This window comes from Chrysemys picta, chromosome 2, assembly GCF_011386835.1.
Source record: "Chrysemys picta bellii isolate R12L10 chromosome 2, ASM1138683v2, whole genome shotgun sequence".
Lineage (NCBI taxonomy): Eukaryota > Metazoa > Chordata > Testudines > Emydidae > Chrysemys > Chrysemys picta.
In genome coordinates this window covers 182,467,570-182,488,404 of record NC_088792.1, presented here as the reverse complement: position 1 = coordinate 182,488,404, position 20,835 = coordinate 182,467,570, and the positions used below count along the sequence as shown (strand labels likewise).

The window sequence follows — 20,835 nt, the reverse complement described above, 5'->3', positions numbered from 1 at the left end:
AAGTTCTCACTTGTGTACAAATATAGTATTTAAAACGCTATTATTTCAGTGTCTGTGTCACTTAATTGAGTCTTGGGATCCAGCCATCTTAGACTGACCAATTTTCATTCTGGATATGGAACACACATTTTTTAAATGAATGTGGTAACATAAGATGGCTAATTTAAGCTCAGAAGCTAGCTAAATTTTAGAGCTAGCACAAACCTCTAGCTATTTCTGAAACATCTACAGGTTGGTGGAAGTGTAATATCACTGGTAGTTCCTCTCTTCACATTTTTGGCTTTTCTTTCTCTTCCTGCTGCAGCTGTATGTGTGGTGTTGTAACATTAAAGCAACTAGTGGCTCCAGTGATGCAAAGAGCTGGAGAGGATATGGGGAAAGAAGTGCATTCAGACCATATCAGTCATATTGCACCTGCCAGCTGTAATGTTTGCAGACTAATGAATACATGTAACTTAGAGAATTTTTTTTCACTTCAAGGTCCCAGAAGCAAAGACAAGGTTTTCATCTCGAGGCCAAAAGACCAAATACTGTACCAAGTCAAATAAGAGAGGGCATTTTACTGTAGGGATGTACTTAACCTAGAATACGAATAAGAACTTGCGACAAACTGCTCTTTTCCTCTTACAATAAAATACAAAAAGATGCACACAACAGCATATGAAGACAGCACTTCAGTAAAATGTTCTTTCCTACTTCAGCCAAATTCAAGATACCAGTTTCAAGAATGCTTACTTCAGCACTCCAGAGAATGCAATTTAGGTGCTGCAACTACTCAGGAGTGCTCAACAGGTCCATTAGTCACACCAATACAAAGCAATGATAACTTGCGTTTTTCTTTTTTTTTATTGTTACAGCCAATGATGACCATCAACTGGCTCTGGTTATGAAGACGTGTCAATAGCAGCAGTACTTCAAAGTTTAATCTAAGTGAAATATTAAACAATGCCTAAATCCTGATGTCTTCCCTGTGTTTATTTTAAATAAGCAGTATTATCTTATACATATTTTCAATTTCACTGAGGACAGCAAACACAAAAAGTGGAGAAAGGTGGCCTGCTCCCACCTGTTTTACTCTATCTTTCATCCTCTCCAGTTCTTTCTGCAATTGTAGGCATTTTTCTATAACTATACTAACATTAGCTTTTACACCATCCAGGTAGTAATGGAGGTAAATATTTCCCCCCATGCTATATATGAGGATGCTAAGGAAGAGAGGCTATATGATATGACCAAGGCCACAGAGGAAGTCAGCATCAGAGCCATAATTAGAACACAAAAATTCCTTGCTCTCAGACATTCATATTACTAGAACAAATTTTCTTATGCCATTGAGTCACCCCTTGTGACCAAAGGCTAGAGATGAGCTAGCTTCTATAAGCCATTTGCTGGTGGCTGGGAGAGTGCTTTGAGCAACCCTAGCACTACTGGTCTACTTCCAGCTGCAAATAGGTCTGGGGTCTTCTCAGAACCTCCCTCAAAAAAATTCAAGACACATAGAACTGCCCTGGATAGCTGTGGAGGACATGAAGAATAATCCATGAGTTTCAGGAAATAATCATAGTGACAAATAATCATATCCTGTATGTGATGGAAAACACTTCAAGCCAGAGGGTACTAACGCACCTCCAGCAACACTGATTCAGGGTCTATTTGAACAGGTACTGGAGGACTTCTTGTCCAAATTTAGCATGGTTTCTAGATTGCTGAGCGACTGCTTAGCAAGAAGCAAAAGCGTGACATGATGACCAGGTTGCCACCTTGCAAATGTGCATGTTAGCCAGAAATGTCACAGAAGTTGCTTGAGATCTAGTCAATGTCTCAGTACTCTATGTGGGGTTAGCCAACTCATAACGCAGGTGAATACAACTGGATATCCATGACAAACTCCTTTGCGTGGAAACAGGACAACCTTTCATTCTGACTGCAAAAGCAATAAACAATTTAAACAAAGAATGGAAAAGTTTAGTCTGTTCTAGATAAAATACTACAGCTCTTCTGAGATCTAGGGTGTGCAATCTCTCCTCTCCCTTATTACGGTGAGGCTTTGGGAAGAAGGTTGGTAAGAAAACTGCTTGGTTGATCTGAAAAGTGGAGACCACTTTTGTACACAAGCTTAGATGGGGACGAAGGTAGACTTTATCTGTGTAAGAAATCATAAATGGAGAATCTGATACTAGTGCTTTCAACTCTCCCAGCTGATGTAATGGCTACTAAAAACACTATCTTCACTGAAAGGTGCAACAGAAAACAGGACACTAATTGCTCAAAGTGGGGACCCATCAGCTTTGTTAAAGACTAGATTCAGGCTCCATGGTAGAACAGCCTGTCAAAACCCTTTAAAAATCTTATCGTTATCAGTTTGGAAAAAAGGGAGTGGTTATCCACATGAGGGTGGAATTCCAATACAGCCACTAGGTGTAATGTGATTGAGCTAATTGCCAATCCTTGATATTTCAGATATAAAAGATCTATTCAGCATAGGCTGGACTAAGCAAGAATAGGGGAGATCCCTTTCAGCTTCAACCAGATGGAAAACCTCTCCCATTTAGCAAGATAAATTGTCCTAGTTGATGGTTTTCTACTGCTATTCAGCAGTACCTCCTGCATCTCTCTAGAGTAGGACACCTCCACTGAAGTTAACCGCGAAGTCTCCAGGCTTTCAGGTGAAGGGCCTGAAGATTGGGGTGGAGGAGGCAGCCATACTTCTGAGAAATCAGGTCTGTGTGAAGTGGGAGTAATAGTGAGGGACTGATTGGGAGGTCCAAGAGATGTGAAAACCACTGTTGATGGGGCCATGCCAAGGCAATCGCTGCGAGACAGGCCTTATCCTGGTTGGCCGTGTACAGAACTTTGGAACAAGAGAGAGAGGGAGAAAAGCATACAGCAGACCCTCTGACCCAGCAGTAGAAAAGCATCTGTTAATGAACTCAGGCTCACTTCTGCTCTGAAGCGTAACGGATGAAATTTTGTGTTGTCCTTTGTTGCAAAAGGATCCATTTGGGGAGTTCCCCAGAGCTGGAAAATGGACCTTGTTACATCTGGGCAAAGGGACTACACATGGTGATTATTAAAAAACCTGCTCAAGTGATCTGCTAGCATATCACAAATCCTCAGGAGGTGCGCTGTTTTTGGAAGCATAAAGGTGTCATTGCAGAAGTCCTAGAGGAGTATTGCTTCCCAACAAAGTAGTGGAGATGGGGTTAGGGTGACCAGATATCCCGATTTTATAGAGACAGTCCCAATTTTGGGGTCTTTTTCTTATATAGGCTCCTATTACCCCCCACCCCGTCCCGATTTTTCACATTTGCTGTCTGGTCACCCTAGATGGGGCTCCCCCCCATTTGTTTATATAAAACATGGCGGTCATATTGTTGGTTGGCACCAATATTCCCCTTCCCCTAATGAGAGGAAGGAATGTCATACAAGGTAAGCAAAACTCCTTGATGTTTACATGTAGGCTGAGATCTTGGGGAGACCAGAGACTTGCATCTGCAGGGGTCCCACATGAACCCAGCCCCAGCCCAGGTCTGACTAAAGTAAGAGATTGTTGAGGCGGGGTGAAAGGAACTTCCTTGCAGATGTTGATTGGGTCTTTCTACCAATCTAGGGAAGATAAGATGTGACTTGGTATGTGCATTAACATATCTATATGGTGCTTTTTTAGAGAATACACCTCTGCCAACCAGCCTTGAAGGAGTCTGAGACACAGTCTGAAGTACTGGACCACATAAGTGAACTCTGCCTTGTGCCTAAACTTCCACTCCGAGGTGAGAGGATAAGCCCTTAAATCCAGAATGAGGTTCTGCATTGCCTGAAACCTTGTTTGCAATAGTAAGGTCCTGGCTGCTGTAGAGTCCACGACTTCACTCCAATGAATTCTGTACCACAGATAGGACTGACTTTTCTGAGTTGATCAGTAGGCCAAGTGCATTGAAGGTGGATCAGATTATGCTTATACTGGACATCATCTGCGACCTGGATTGACCTCTCATCAGGCAGTCATCCAAGTAAGGGACTATATGACCACGACCTCCAGAGGAAAGCTTCTTCTACTGCCATGCACTTTGAAAAACAAGTGGTGCAGCCAAGAGACTAAAAGGGAACCATTGTAAACTAAGGGCTGGTCTACACTGGGGGGTGTGTGTGTGGTGGTGGAGATATGCAACTTCAGCTACGTCGAAGCATCTTAGTTCGACTTACCTGGCCGTCCTCATAGCGGCAAGTCGACCGCTGCGGCTCCCCCATCGACTCCGCTTACTCCTCCTGCTGAGGTGGAGTACGGGCGTCGATTTGGGGATCGATTTATCGCGTCTAGATGAGACGCAATAGATCGATTACTACCCGCCGATCCGATCCGTCCGGCGGGTAGTGTAGATGTGGCCTAATAATGTCAACTGCTGACAATTAATCTCAGAAATTTTCTGTGGCTCTGATGAATCGCCATGTGAAAGTAGGTGTCCTTTAAGTCAAGAGCAGCATATCAGTCCCCCAGCTCCAGGGAAGGGATTATGGAAGCTAGAGTGACCATCTGGAATTCTGATTTTTGTAATAACTTGTTTAACTGCCTTAGATCTAGACTCCCTTTTGCCTTTGGGATCAGGAAGTACTGGGAGTAAAGTCCCTTTCCCCTGAACAAAGGAGGGATCACTCTACAAAGAGAAGTGATTGTATTTCTTGTAATAATTCTGCTTCATGAGAGGGGTCTCTGAAGAGGGACGGGGAAGGAGGATGGAGAGGAAGAAATAAATTGGAGCCTATATCCCACTGCCACCATGCTTAGAATCCACCAATCTGTTGTGATGTGGGCCCAATGACAACAGAAGTGGGACAGGCAGTTTGAAAAAATTGTAAAAGAAAAAGAAGGCACTCTTAGACCCGTAGCATGCTCTTGACCTGCCCATCAAAGTGAGCTCTTGGAAGATGCTGCCTGCCTTGATGAACTGGTGGCTGCTAAAGCAGAGGGCAGTGGTGGGCGCCTTTTGTAACCTCTGCTCCTTTTCCTTGACAGATCTTGGGCTTGAGAGGCCACCCCCCCAAAAATTCTGGACTAATGAGAACAAAAGGTCTCCCGCTTCACTGCTGAGGTACAAATGCCCAGGGATTTCAGGGTTGATCTAGAGCCCGTGAGAGTATGCAGAGTCTTGTCCGTCTTTTGTGAGAAGTGCTATTGCCCTTCAAAAGATAATTCCTGGATTGTCTGTTGTACTTCTGTAGGGAGGCCGGATGAGTGCCTCATCATGATAGCGGAGGCCATGCTGCAAGCTAGAGAATCTGCTGCATCAAGACCTGCCTGCAGAGCCATTCTGGCAACCAACTTGCCCTCCTCTATCAAACACTGGAACTCCTGTTTCACCTTGTCTGGGAGCTTGTCTTTGAAACTCTGAAACTATATCCCACAGGATGAAATTGTAGCACCCCAGCAAAGCTTGCTGGTTTGCAATATGACGCTGTTTATTTCTTTGGAATAAATCTTCCTCCCAAGTAGTCCAGCTTCTTCTCCCCAATTTTTGGGAGTTGTTGCCTTGTGTCCTGTCTGTCTCTCTTTCTCATTGGCTGATGCCACAACAAGGGAATCTGGAGGGGGGTGATTACACAGTGCTTGAACCCCCTGAAAGGGAACACAGTACTTCCTCTTTGTTCTTTCTGCAGTCAGAGGCAGGGAAGCTGGGGTCTGCCAGAGGACTTTGGTAGGCTCGAAGATAGCTCTCCCTATAATGAGGCTATTCTGGTTGGAGATGCAGATGTCAAAATGTCCACTAGCTTATATGATTTTTCCCAGGCCTCCTCTGGGTGGATGTCTAAGTCCATAGCCATCCTCCTCAACAGTTCCTGATGGGTCTTAAAATAATCAGAAGGCAGATAAATAGGCTCCACCACAACTGCCTCATCAGGAGACGAAGAAGAGGATGCCAGCAGTACTGGGGGCTGGTCATGAGAGGGATCTCGAATCTGTTCAGAGCAAGGCTCAGTACTGACGATAGGGTGCTTTTGGCACTGATGCACCCAATGATCAGTAGATGGAGCCTGCTAAGGTGGCTGTAGAAACGCTCTCGAATGAGGGAGGAAGCCCCACAGGCTCCAGAAGGGCTACTGCTGTGGCTCCAGTCCCCAACTGTGTGCAGCCCAAGAGTCCCTTCTATAAACCCCTTTCTGGAACTAAGGCTGAACCCATGTCAGGCAGGTGACATACTCCTGACGGTGGGACTGGTTAGGTTGGGCTACCCAGGATCCCACTTCAGAGTCTGATGAAGGAGATGCCTCTTCTTGTGACCATGGCAGTGCCACGCCCATTGGTACCAGTGAAGAAGATTCAGAGTCTGAAGAAAGGGGAGCAAAGAAGATCATCTGTGGCTGTCCCCTAGACAGTACCCCTTTAATCAATACTCTGATGGTTGAACCCAATGGAATTGCCTGGTGCAGAGGTTAAGGCACTGACGGTGGCACATTGAGCACCGGTGCCAGGTGAGTCTCTTGAACTGATGATGATGACAGCACTGAGAGATTTAGCAACTCTCTTGCAGCCTCAAATGCTCAGGAGTAGATGGCACCAGGAAGACACTCTGTGGTACCATGGTGCAAGGAGATGCCAATGAAGGTGCTTTGGGAGCTGGTCTCAGCAGGCCGATACTAAGCTCTGGAGTCAGTAAATTCCCATTTAGAGGCATGCTCTGGGGAGCAGTTCCTCCTTGAACACACTCCTGTGTCTTTAGAAGAACTCAACCTCTTCACATCTTCCAGTGAACCTGGCACACAGTCTGATTTCCAATGCCTCTTCCTCAGTATCAGCAACACCAATCTGCCTTTCAGTACTGGTAGTGCCAGAGGTGTGCTACTGGCCAACACCAAGGTGCTCGGTACTTAGACCAAGATAGACAGCTCAAATGGAGGATATAGTGCCAATTCGAGCAGCAAATCTTTTAGTCTGGTTGCTCTGCCTTTTTTAGAATGGGACTTGAAGGCTTTGCAAATGGCACACTGGTCACTCATGCACTTAAGGCAGCTGGGATGAGGGTTACTATTAGGCACTGCCTCATGATAAGAATGGCAGGGCTTGAAACCCAGAAAGTATGGTATAGCTCCAGTACCAAGGCCGGTACAGAGACAGGGCGCCAGAACCACACAAAATAACATTTTTTTTTTTTTAAACTGACTACCTATTAAACTACACTAACTATACAACAATTACTATAGTACACCCTCGCTATAATGCCCTTCATAATAACGAACCTTCAGCTATAATGAAGCTGGACCCTGGATTCCACTTCGAGGCCTGTTGCAGCTGCAGGGCTGGAGGAGCTGTCAGCCACCCCACCCTCATTGGCACTCTTTTGCTATAACAAACCCTTGGCTATAATGAACAAATGGCTTGGATCCCAACGTGTTTATTATAGCGAGGGTGTACTGTATTTATAGGATTTGACTAAAAATTGAAGAAGCAAGAACAGGAAACTAATAACCATCATGGGTGATGGGAAGGAAATGAGGGGGGTCGGGGCAGCTTGACCCTTATGCCTATGCATAGGTGTGAGGCAGCAAACAGAACTTGTGATGCCCCAATGGATACCACTAAGGGAAAATCTCTCTGAGAACTGTATACTGGAGTGCACGAATGCCTACAGTGGAATGGACAAGTGCAATCACTCAAAGAAGAACTGAGAAAACACTTACTTCTTTGTGATAGCAAATGGGTTTGTCCTTCTTGGGAAGACTTGCACTATTCACTATACCTCATATGCCAGTCAATTTGTGTGTGTCACATACCTCATCTATCTCAGTCTCTTACCCAAAAATTCTCTAGTCAATTACCATTTCAACCCAAAAATGAGGGCATGTATTGCACTTGAGCTTGAAAAGTCTGCATCTGGCCTGTGCACTGAATCACAATAGTTGAAATTCAAAATCCATAGCAACACTTGTTTGTGTATTTGAGAATAGGGGAAAAAATCAGGCCTCAAAACTAAATATAAATCAAGTATCCAGTCTGAAAACACCCAGAAGATATATAGGGATGCTTACATTGTATTTTTAAACCCAAATTTCTTTGCTGTTGAAAATGTAAGGTACAATTTGAAGCACAGTCATGCCTTGAACACCAGGTTATGTTTTACTAGTAGAAACATTAAATTTTGGTTTTCTTTAACTCCAACACCTTCTTGTATCTCACCTGCTGTACTTTGGTGACCATGTCCTTGTAAATCACATCCATGTTGGTATTCATAATTTTCACTAACGCAGATACAATGATCTCTGATTGCTGAGTAGTGAACCCTAAGCAAAACAAAATACAGCAAAACATAGCAAAATTATGCCTGAACCATTTTTTCAGAGATGTCTCTTTCAAATACTATTCAAAGATTTTTAATAAATTATGGCCATGGCAGAGGCTACAAACATATTCCTCCCTCCATTCGGAACTAATAACAGAACACAATGTTACTGTTCAATTAATTAAATTTAAAACACATGAACATCCAAGGTATCTCCACCATAAAATGACAACTGCAGTGTAGCTAAATGGCAACTTCTAGTGTTCAGCACTATCCCTCAACAACAATATAGGATGCTGGTATTTTATTTATTAAAACAGATGTGGGTACAGATGAGAATGTCATATTCTCTCTTTCATGCCTGCTTAGTTTTTTTTGAACAAGCACGTTATTGAAAGTTACAACCTTGCTCTTCAAGAGCAGGAACCTGATTTTAGTACACTACTTGTTCAGAAAAATGTAAAAGGTATGCACAATCCAATAAATCAGAACAAAGCTAGTTGGTCTGTTTTAGGTCTACCAGTCTTTGAGACTCTGTAAAATATAACAATATGTAAAGTGAAGTGTATTATGATTTAACTCACTACTGCAGATTTTTGTAACAGTTGCAAGATTCTACTAAGATATTTTGCAAAACAATAATCCCCCAAGAAGTATTTTCAACATTTGCAGGTTCATAATAAAGGCAGTGATACAATATTATGGATGAGAATTAAAAAAAAAATACAGAAGAAGGGCAATTATAAGGTACGTAAGAGTTAATTAAGTGTTATATAGCAGGCCTGGCCAGTTTCTGACCTCAGTTACACAGATGTAAATCCAAAATAACAAAGGTCAAAATTTGATCTTAATAGTGTTCTTTTAAGCAATTTTTATAAAAGCTATCTCACTAAGAATAACACTTTTAAATTAAGTGAGACAGGGAAATAATTGCACAAGCTTAGTACTCTTAAATGATAATGAAATCATACAGCAGAAATAAGTTATAGATAACTCTACATATTTGAATAATTTGTAACAGAAAAGTTACCATTTTCTTCCAACAGGCACACTAGAGCATGGGTGTCAAAGAATAGCTTTCTACTCCCCGATAAGGAAAATTTCCCCTTGACACTGTGAGTTTGTAAAGATGATGCCACAGAGATGCTTAAGTCTACAAAAAACACATACAAGTTAGTGTCAATATGAAATGAAAGTACATTTACTAAGACACTTTTATTCCTGTAAGAAGTTCACTACATGCTTTCAATAACTAAAAATTATTAAATTTTATAGCAAATTAAAGTAATGCTAATCTCCCCCAACATACATTATTGCAACATGCTCAGGATTCTGGAGTTAGACTGCAAAGCACCTTGCAGTCAGCTATTCTGTTCACCTTTTTAATACAGTTGTACGCCATCACCATGGTATCTGAGCACTTTCTAGTATCGTATTACCCTTCCGAGTAATCTTGCTGAACTCAGTGGGACTACTCATGCATAAAGCCACATTACAAGTAGTACAGCAGCGTAATTGCTCTGCCACTGTAGTGTAGACATTTAGTATAGCAACAGAGAGCACACCCCCTTAAGACGCAGTAGCTGACAGAATTCTTTCATTGACCTAGCGGTGACTACACTGGGGCTTAGGTCAGCTTAACTACATCTCTCACACGGTGTGAATTTTTTACGCTCCTAAGTGACGTAGCTAGGTCAACCTAAATTTTAGGTGTAAATGAGGCTTACACACACACACAGATGTTTGCTGGATTAGGGTTTAAATAATGCCATCAGCACCTACTCAAGTCAGTAGAAGTGGAGGGCACTTGGTATCTTTGAGGACTAGGTTCACAATCTTAGGCCAGACCTACACTATAAATTTACATTGGTGTAACTATGTCACCAAGAGTGTGAAAAACCCACATCCCCTGAGCAACACAGTTATTCCAACGTAACCCCAGGTGTAGACAATGCTATGTTTATGAGGGCTTCTCCTGTTAATATAGCTACCACCTCTTGTGGAGGTGGATTACTACGCTCATGTGAGAAGTTCTCCCCCAACATAGTTGTGTCTTCACTGAAGTGCTACAGTGACGCTGCTGCACTGGTACAGTTGCATCGCTGCAGTGTTTTAAGCAGAGATCTGCTCTTACTTCATTAGCAGATAGTTCCTATTATTTATTGAAGTACAATAGGACCTCGGAGTTACAAACTGACTGGTCAACCACACCCCTCATTTGGAACTGGAACTATGCAATCAGGCAGTGGGAAGGAGGGGGAGCAAATACTGTACAATACTGTGTTAAACAAACTACTAACTCTGAAAAAAGCAACAGAGGGTCCTGTGGCACCTTTGAGACTAACAGAAGTATTGGGAGCATAAGCTTTCGTGGGTAAGAACCTCACTTCTTCAGATGCAAGTGAGGTTCTTACTAACTCTGAGGTTCTACTGTACTTGATGACCCTTCAAACTGAAAATATTTATTCACAATCAGATATTTACAATTGTAAACAAAACTTAAAAACATACACAGCAGCTATTGTTGCAGTTTGTTTTTTTCGAATGGGGTGTGAGGAGATGGGATTGTCCTGGGGAACAGGAGATAGGCTGGAGTGCTGTGGCTACTGAAGACTTATAATAAAATGGGTGTTGTCTTTATCACGTGTAACAACTCCCACCCAAAGTGTAGAGAATATATAGTTATGTTCAATTCAAAACTCCTGTAGAAGTGTTTAAAGTGTAATAGGGTTAGTTTACTGGATTAAGAATAACTGGAAAAAAAGTAAACATTTATTCCTACAGCTGGCAGAAAACAGCATTTCCGCAGGAGGGTGCATTGTCTCGTGTGAAGCAACAGCTGAGACCCTGCAGCTCAGTTTTACTAAACGCGGCTTGTCACATCACCGGCCCCCGGATGAAGGCGCCTGTACAGTTGCTCTGCGTTTGGAAACGAGCAGGCCCAGCCCAGCAGAGCTCGGGCTCCTGTCATAGGTCTCCTTCGCTAGCTCAGACCGGAAGCCGCCTTTGCCGTCAGGGTGGGGTGAGGGCAGCTCGTGCGCGGAGAGCGCCCCGGCCGGGGGCAGAGACCTCCAGCCCGCAGCGCTGCGGGGCCTGGGGTGCAGCGCGCACACGGGCTCCCGGCTCAGCTGGCGGAGGGGAGCAGACGGGGCGGCCTCCCGGCTCCCAGGACAGGCCCATCCCGCCGCTGCCGCAGGCGCACGGGGGTAACTGCTAGAGCCAGGCGGCGGGCAGGGAGCGACACGGGGTGACCCCCGGCCCGGGGAAGTCCCGCTCCCCCTCCCCCAGCCGGGCTGCGGCGCCCGCGAGACCCCCGTTCTCACCCCGCTCCCCGCGCGGGCCGCAGTGGCGCAGGCGGCCGGTCCCCGCGGCGGCGGCAGCGCCGAGCCCGCTGATGCCTTTACTCCAGAGCATGGCGCCGGGGGCCGCATCCCCTGGCGGCGCGGCGGAGGCGGTTACTAGCGGGCGCGCGTGGGCCCGAAGCTTGTGGCGGAAGCCCGGCAGCTTCCAGTCTCCAAGGCGACGGCGCGAGCGCGTGGATGTCACGTGAGGTGGCGGAGCGGCCGCCTCCCCGCCCTGGCGGCTGGAGTAGGAGGACCAAGCACAGCGGAAGTCTGACCCCGCTCGCATCACCCTCCGCCTGAGGGCGGTACTAGGGCTCTGGCCTCAAATCCCTGCGCCCCGGCTTCCTAATTCCGGCACCAACCCATTTGGACATCCAATGCGCATGCCAGCCACGCGGAGGTGTTTCCATATGACGCTCGGTGATGTCATGGTCTCCCCTTGACTAACTCAGAGGCGTAGGCGTGGCTGAGTCCTGGGGAGTCCCTGGGAGCTGGCCAAGGGAGAAGGCTGCAGGCGGGCCGGGCTACGCCCCTGCTATATTGGATCACCCCACACAAGGGCGAGCAGACGAGCCAGCCATGGGGCTGTATGTTAACAGGCGCCCACCTGGGCATTGTCTGATGCTTTATGAGCTAATGCCAGGGTGGCCAACCTGAGCCTGAGAAGGAGCCAGAATTTGCCACAGTAATATGTCAGCAGCCCCCAGCTGCTCCCCCCTTCTCCCAGCGCCTCCCACCCACCAGCAGCCTCCACCGATTAGTGCCTCCTCTCCCTCCCCCTGCACCTCCTGATCAGCTGTTTTGTGGTGTGCAGGAGGTGCCGGAGGAAAGGGGACAGGAGCGAGGGTATGGTAGGGTCGGGAGGGAGCAGGAAGGGGTGGAGTGGGGGCAGGGCCCGTGGCAGAGCCTCGGCACATTGGAAAGTTGGCGCCTGTAGCTCCAGCCCCAGAGTTGGTGCCTATACAAGGAGCCGCATATTAACTTCTGAAGAGCCGCATGTGGCTCTGAAGCTGCAGGTTGGCCACCCCTGAGCTAATGGGTGGGGGAGTTTTGGCACCTGCTATGAATGCTGCCTTGCTTGGTGCAAACCACTAAGGAAACTCTGAATTAGACCTTTGTTGTGGGTAAAAAAGCCAGTAACAAAAGTAGGGTGTAACCACACACCCACACAAAAAGCAGGTTAGTGACACTATAACAAAGTACTCAGGGAAGGTTAACTGAACTGACTACATTGCAGTGAGTTGCATTGGATCCTGTGGCTCTCATAGGTCTGTCTGTGTAGCTATGGTTCTCCTAGTACACCCTGCTGCCACCTGTTACTTACATTGGAAGGTATAGGGAGCAGTGACCATGGAGTTCTAACATTGGAAAGGCTGCTGAGCCTGGGATCTTTGGTCACGTAGGTTAATAATGCTTTGCAACATATAAGCTTGTTGCCTGAATAAACCTGTGATGTTCTGGTGCATTTCCCAATGCACTTCCTGATCCTTTTCTCTCCTGCTGCAACCAATCCCTCCATTCTCAGGCCTTCTCCATGGTCATATGGCCGCTCCATATGTGTTCACTGTCAGCAGCCATAGAGGATTGGAGTATCTTGCCTAACATATCCACCCTAGTCCACTTTCTCCTCCTGATCTGGGTCAAACATTCAGCAGGAGCGGAAGGGGGACATCTGAAGGCCAAGATCCCAGTCTACAGATTACAACATGCAGATATACCATTAGATTTATAGTCACGATGGAAAAGGAAAAATAAGTTTCAAAAATCCCTTATATTATTCCCATAAAGACCTTTAATAAGAAATGTGGGGTGATGGCTCCCATCAAGTATAGCATAGTTTGTTGTAAAAGCAGCAGGTGTGTTGGGGGCAGCACCAGATTTCCTGTTGTCCGCCCTCACCTTTTGGTTTGTTTGCTTTCATGCAGTACCACTGCTGATCTCCATCATGCCCCAGTTTCAGCATCCCCTCTGCTATCAACTTGCAGATGTCAATATTTTTATGGTTATTCGGTAACTGTGTTTGCACAGACTCTTCTCCCTCCAAGCCGAGGAGATCCAAGGCTTCTTCCTAGCTCCAGGCAGGAGCACATCTAGTAGTTCTCTGGCTGCATGGAACTGGCATGGTTGGATGCACACAGGAAAGGTCAGCTGGTAGGCATGCTGACCAAGGTCAGGGAGTGGGGGGCAGTCTTCCAGTCTCTTTGGCTCCTGAGCAAGGGAATTCAAAACTGAGAGTGGTACAGCCACTTTTGCCAGGACAGGGCCAGTGTGGGACAGCTGCTTGAGGACTGTTAGGGTTGACACTGATAATGCAGTGTCTACACTCACACTGCGTTATCCTAAGTAGGTTTGTGTCATTTGAGAAAGTGGTGCTATTGCATTGCTGTAAGGGGGTGCTTACAGCGGTATGGGACAAATTTAAGTGTAGATACGTCTCAACCTAGTTGTGCACACGTTGATTTAAGTTAATCTAACTTTTTAGCGTAGACCAGGCTTCGCTCACTAGCTGGGTGGGATGGGAAGAGGATTTGGTCTCATAGGGTAAATCTACACTGCAATTAAAAACTGGGACTGTCCTGTGCCATCTGACTTGGGCTCCCAGGGTTTGAACTAAGGGACTGTTTAATTGCGGTGTAGACATTTGGGTTTGGGCTGGAGCCTGTACTCTAGGACCCTGCGAGGTGGGAGGGTCCAAGAGCTTGGGCTGTAGCCTGAGCCCAAACATCTACATTGTAAATAAACAGCCGTGGGAGCCTGAGCTCAACGAGCCTGAGTCAGCTAGTGTGGGCCAGCCACGGGTGTCTAACTGCAGTGTAGATGTACCCATAATGATCATCCCAGAGGTTTTATAAAAATAGGATTTGACAAAACCTAAGATCAATATAAATGTAGCCATTTATAGCATGGATTTTAAAGGAAACAATTTATTTTAAACATTTCCCTGCCATTTACAACCCAAGCATTAGGTACTAACATTGTGTGAATATATAAGAATTTGAAAGTTGAACTGGCTTTGGCAAAAGTCTAACTGACTTGTCCATTTCACTGTTGAAGCTGACAAACAGTAAACAAATAGGCCAAAATGTATTTTTCCACTATATTGACTTGCCCAAAGTTACACAGCAAGATGATGGCAGAGCTGGGAAATAAATGCAGGGCTCCTGACCCCTCATCTAGTGCCATCCTGTACAATAACAGCTTGGCTCAAAGATGGAGATTCCCTTTAGATCAACTGAAGCAGTGGCACAGACAAGTAGAGCCGATTGAGACTTTTTCCTGAGAAGAATTTTCTGATGAAAAAAAATACATTTTTTGCCAACAAATTTTCTTGCAGAAAATTTCAGCCAGCTCTATGGGAAAGCTCTAGGGAGAAGTGAGTCTAAACCTACCTCCTAAAGAGAGGACATCTGTGTTCTTATACTGAACAGACTTCCCCCTCTATCCCTTACATTTCTATACATTATACAGTTAATGGGCCAAATTCATCCCCCCGTATAACTAATTAAGTCAGTGAGATATGAATTACCTAGTCGTTTTTAAACAGGTATGTTCTGCCAATTCCCCTTTGAGTCCAAGTATTTTTTCAACAATATCTTCAGTGTTCCAATGCTGGGTGAAGATAGCCTTGTAAAAGAGAAATTTATATTCTAGAGCTGCAGAACTGTCTGATCCACGCTGAGACTGGTGCAGACTTAGTTAGTAAGGTAGACAGAGAGCCATAATTATTCTAATTTGTAAGCAGTATTTCACTTGCAAACTTTGGTTGGGAATGTATGTTTCATTCTGTTGTTAAATGTTCAATTTTAAACACAAATGCAATTAAATATCCAGAAAGAGCGAGAATTACAATCTGAAGGAACCTGTTAAATCCAGTGTCATTTCATTTCTGCTGGCATTCCGCATTTTACAGTAGCTTTGTCTTTTCAGTTGTGCATAGTTACACACAAAACATTGTAAAGTCTTTAATTAGATAGATAGTCTTCTTATGGCGGTGCTGTTCATCATGCAAAGCATCCCCACAACACTACTAACGCTGGACTGCCTATCAATGTAACTGGAATCCTCTAAACATCTTTGTTTCCTTCTACAGAGGAGAAAAACTGGAGTATCTAGGGGAGTACATTGAATGATGACCTTTAATGGTCATTTTGCTAAAGCAATGCTGCACAAGCAGACACTAAATAAATAGTTTACTTTGTAATTACTTTAACTTACTTTTACAGAATATAATAGTCCACAAAAATGCTGTTAAATGAAGAGAGCAAACAATTGTGTTAATACATCATATATGTTTTCATTTAAAGGGATGCAAACAGGATTAATACACCTGTTTCACTGGATGCATGGCATTGCACTTGTCTGTGCAATTTTAAAAGAGGAACTTTTAATTGAAAAGAGCTTATCCATCACTTAGGGCAGTGGTTCTCAACCAGGGGTCCCTGGGGTGCTGCGAGCAGGTTTCAGGGTGTCTGCCAAGCAGGGCTAATATTAGAGTCGCTGGGGTCCCGGGCAGAAAGCCAAAGCCCCACCACATGGGGCTGAAGCCTGGGGCCCTGAACCCCACCACCCGGGGGTTGAAGCTGAAGCCTGAGCAATGTAGGTTTGCAGGGTCTCCATGCAATTGCCCTGCTTGCTACCCCCAAATGCTGGCCCTGGCTTTTATATGCAAAAAAAAACAACAGTTATTATGGCACAGGTGGGCCATTGAGTTTTTATAGCATGTTAGTGGGAGGGCCTCAAAGAAAAAGGTTGAGAACCCCTAAGGGCAAACATATAAAACATTGATTTTAAAGGGCTATACCCATTGTCCGTATCAAGAATACTCTTCAGAATACATTTCCTTTCTTGAACCTAAAAATATCCCAGAGGTAGCTACATTTCAGTGCTGAATGAAGGGATCCCTGTAGGCATAGGGCCTCATTTTGGCTTCACTTGCATCTGCACAAGTTCAGTGACATCAATGGGCTTACACAGACAAATGTGTTTGCAGGGCTATAGGTGAGGTGAGAATTCAGCTAATTGTATGTACAGCACATTTGAATCAGTTGGGTTTAAAAGGTATTGCATGAATCCCACAGTATTAGCAGCAGTAGTAACTTTTGATATTTATGAGTCCACAGACAGTTGTCTTTTCATCCTGAAGTGTTCAGTAGCCGCAGCATGATATTTTCTTTGATATTTATTCTTCAAAGATCTCTTTCAAACCCTTACGGTGATTAAAAAGCAAATGTGCAATTATTGAAGCATCTCCTTTCATGTCATCTGCCTGTTTGTAGTGGGTTTCAGAACTTGTATTTGTCAGCAGAAAATATATGCAAGAATCACTACACAGATGGAGATTGATTCTGAGTGGGTTGGGTTGTGGCTGCAAATACACAAGCATCTACTGTCTGTCTCAGCAGTGTCCATTTTTGTCCTCTTCTAGGGCAAGCAAGGTCTTAGATGATGCTTCACTGCTTACTGCCTCATCTTACATTACTTCTAGCCTTCACCGATTACCTGAGGCTACTGACTTTCATCTCCATGTCAGAGATCATCTTATTCACTTCTTCCCCCACTTTGTTCTTCCAGGTCCACTTTTTCCATCATACGATGAAACAACCTTCAGCATAGACAATTGGCATTTTAGGTGTTCAGATCTCTGAAGGCTGTTTCAGAAATTGTACCTGTAGATCCAAATATTTCAGACCTATCTGTTCTACTAGCTGGAGAACAAGGGCTAGCTTCTCTGTTGGACTACCTCAGGGGTGTAGCAGAGCAACAGGCGTAGACAGAGGGAAGGGGGCAAAGGTAGCTTTATGCCAACCTTGTGCCCTCTAGATTCTGCATGGCAGTAGTGCTGAAATGGCTTCCAGCATCAATTAGAGCAGCCCTGGGTGCTCAGCTTACTGCAGTTGTAAGGCTGTAGAGTAGCCCAGAATTGTTGCTTGGCTGTAGAGTAGCCCAGAATTATTGTAGTTCTCATTGCTATGGGCTCATTCCCTTCACTAATGTCCACTGTACACTACTCCTGCACTGGGAGAGTTATCCTCAACTTCTTGAAACTCATATGTGGCATATAGGAGCTGGATTTGTGTCCAGAATCAGCCCCCAAAAGAGACTTCAGAGCAGTTTGCCCTAATATAGTCTGCTTGATAGCGGGTATCCAGGCGTACAATTGGAAGGTACCATACATCACACAATCTATAAAACAGATATTTCTATTATGCATCACCAACCATGACAGCCAGTGAATAGTTTCATCAGTAGCTCAGCTGATCCTAATCATGGCCATATTGTCCTTTCCTGGGACAATCCTCTCTCCAGCCTGGGCTCTCTCTCACAATGCCTTGCTAGTGACCAGCAGAAAACCCCTCCAGATGCTGTTATCACTCAGCACAACCACATGTGGAGACCCCACACCCAGCTAGATTGCATGAATGCTCCCAGAGCCACTCATGAATCACACAGAGAAAGACACCAGAGCCAAATCCCCCAGGAATATACCATCTTGCACTGCTCAAGATGAGCAATGCAGATTTATTAATTGGTTCACCACTTCATCAATGGAAAGTGGATAAACACCAGCCTTTGTACCCTGAGCGGATTTGCCACACACTTCATATAAACTCACTGGTAAAGATAAACAGTAAAACAAATGTATTGACTTTAAAAGACAGATTTTAAGTGATATTAAGTAATAGGCAAAAAGTCAGAGTGAGTTACCAACAGAAATAAAATATAAGCACAAAGTCTAAACTCTCAACCCTGTTAGACTGAGCAACAACTAGACTAAGTAGTTTCTCACCCCACTGGATATTGCAGTTCATAGTACACAGATTTCTCCCTTCGAATCTGGGCCAGTCCTCTCAGTTGGAGTCTTCAGAGTGTCCTTGTTGCTTGCAGCGTAGACAAGTGAAGGAGAAATGCCCAGCATGTGGCCACTGTCTGTTTTATACCCTTAGTCCTCACCCAGGCATTTCTGGGTGCATTGCTGAGTCTCCAGGCAAGGTTGAGCAATTCCCCTGGTGTGGCCTCATGCAGGGGAGTCATTGCATTGTAGCTCCCTTGCTGGACAATGGTTGTTGATGGGTTGATTGACACACCGCCCGGCCATTGCTTACTTTCCTTGCTGTTGTTTCCTCTGGGGAGCTCTCTGGCGGATTCCCCAACTTACTGCATGTTTTAGTGACCACCATACAACACAATTCTCATAACTTCATGTGCATTAATGATATGCATAAATGGATAGAGAAATGGCTTTCATCAGATCATAACCTGTCCCCTGATACCTTACAAAGCATGCTTTATATGTAAGATCATGATTATATAAAAATTAGGAATATGGGGGTTCCAGGACGCTCCCCCAAGGTATAAAATGTCATGACTTGCACCTGTACGGGGCCCCACTGAAGTCAATGGAGACCACCTGCATAGTTCTTAGTACAAAGTCAAGATTTAAACTGTTTAGGCAGGCTGTAAAGAAAACAAGACCCATCTTTCTGTTCCTCCTCTAGTCTGTTAAGTGTCACTTTCATAGCTGTTGCACTGAAAGCCTTCAGATTTTGAGACATGCCTGTGATATTCCACAAAAGCCTGATTCTTAGGTCAAAAAGCCTGACGTTAGGGAGGTATGGCTATGGGACTGCAAGGTCAGGGAATTATTTTATTTCATCATCCCTTTTTAGGTCATCCTTTCCTAGTAGTCTAAAAAGTTTACTGCCCATATCCTGCTATCACTATTAAAGCAAAATAAATAAATAATAATCTTTGACTTCGATGTGAGCAGAATTATCTTCTAAGAGTAAATGATAAGTGGCCTGGTCCTACTCCCACTGAAGTCATGGAATCAGGATTGGGCCACATGCATTAACTCTTCAGTACAGTTGCCAGCAAAATGGAAGCAAGCTACAACATAATTATCAAATTATGTAATTAGGGATGTGATTTTACTTTGCAAATTTATTTTTAGGAAAAATTATTGATGGTCATTGTGAAAAGGGCAAAAAGAAAGGAAATAAAGTTTAAAAAAATCAAAAACAATTTGCATTATTTAGCCCCTCCAATAACTTTTTTCTATTTTAGTTCTACTATCAAGAAAAGTGCCTATGGCATGGTTAACAGTGAACAGTTATGAACACATACCAGAGAATGCCCTTTTGTAAACCCAACTTGATTCTTCAAATTGAATAAAAGAAGTTGTAAAGTTTATTAACAATTGACTTGATTAAGGAACAGTGTTCAATAACAGATCAGTTCATGTCAACACAGAAACCACTGAAAAAGAAAACAATAAGTTACAACCAGACTAAGAATTTGCTGAAGTCCAATTTCAAGTGTATGTGTAGGATATTACAAAGACCATTAAAAATACAAGTTTTTCTGAAGTGGATCACAAAGACTGAAAAAGGGCACACTTTCTTACATTAAATACATTTTAAAAGTGTAGTGGTAGGCCAAATCAATTACAGGGTTTTAACTTCGGGTTCAGTTCTGCCATCCTTTCTTGCATTGGGTAATGGGACTAATCATAGAATAAGATACTACACAAACTAGTGGTGGAATCAGCTCCCTGGTTACTGGAAGGAGCTCAGATTGTGTTTTTGGGAGGGAACCTCATAACCATTTAGAAAATTAATGCTCCCAGCTTCAGTAAATTTTTTGCCATAGTATTGTCATAGTACCAGAGGCAATGGGTTTAAACTGCAGCAAGGGAGGTCTAGGTTGGACATTAGGAAAAAGTTCCTAACTGTCAGGGTGGTTAAACACTGGAATAAATTGCCTAGGGAGGTTGTGGAATCTCCATCTCTGGAGATATTTAAGAGTAGGTTAGATAAATGTCTATCAGGGATGGTCTAGACAGTATTTGGTCCTGCCATGCGGGCAGGGGACTGGACTCGATGACCTCTCGAGGTCCCTTCCAGTCCTAGAATCTATGAATCTATCTATGAATCTACCTACTAGCACTTCCTGCAAGTTGCTGAGTGTCTCCAACCCCTGTTGAGGTGAATGGGAACTGTGAGTGCTCCACACCTCTCAGAATCAGGCCCTAACTTTGATGTACTGAGTGAAATTTGTTCCATTGCTACCATCACATCTATCCAGTCAACTATGCACATACAAAACCCCAAGCCCCTCACACATCAAATGTCCTGGATACTTTTTAACTAAAGGAATCCATGGCAAATGTCCCGATTTATACATAAACATAATCAATAACCTTATTTTAAAAAGAAATCTTT

The 20,835-nt window shown here is 44.2% G+C and overlaps 1 protein-coding gene across 1 annotated transcript in view; it reads right to left on the bottom strand.

Annotated features, from left to right (window-relative positions):
- The window catches only part of MCUR1 (mitochondrial calcium uniporter regulator 1), a 34,966-nt gene extending 22,983 nt beyond the window's left edge, over positions 1-11,983 (bottom strand). The window contains exons 1-3 of the mRNA XM_005302856.4: positions 11,594-11,983; positions 9,301-9,423; positions 8,168-8,271 (exon numbers count right to left, since the gene is read on the bottom strand). Coding sequence (XP_005302913.2) covers positions 8,168-8,271; positions 9,301-9,423; positions 11,594-11,900 — 534 coding nt within the window. The 5' untranslated portion in view covers positions 11,901-11,983. The remainder of the gene's footprint in view (positions 1-8,167; positions 8,272-9,300; positions 9,424-11,593) is intronic.
- Between the last annotated feature and the right edge of the window lie 8,852 nt (positions 11,984-20,835).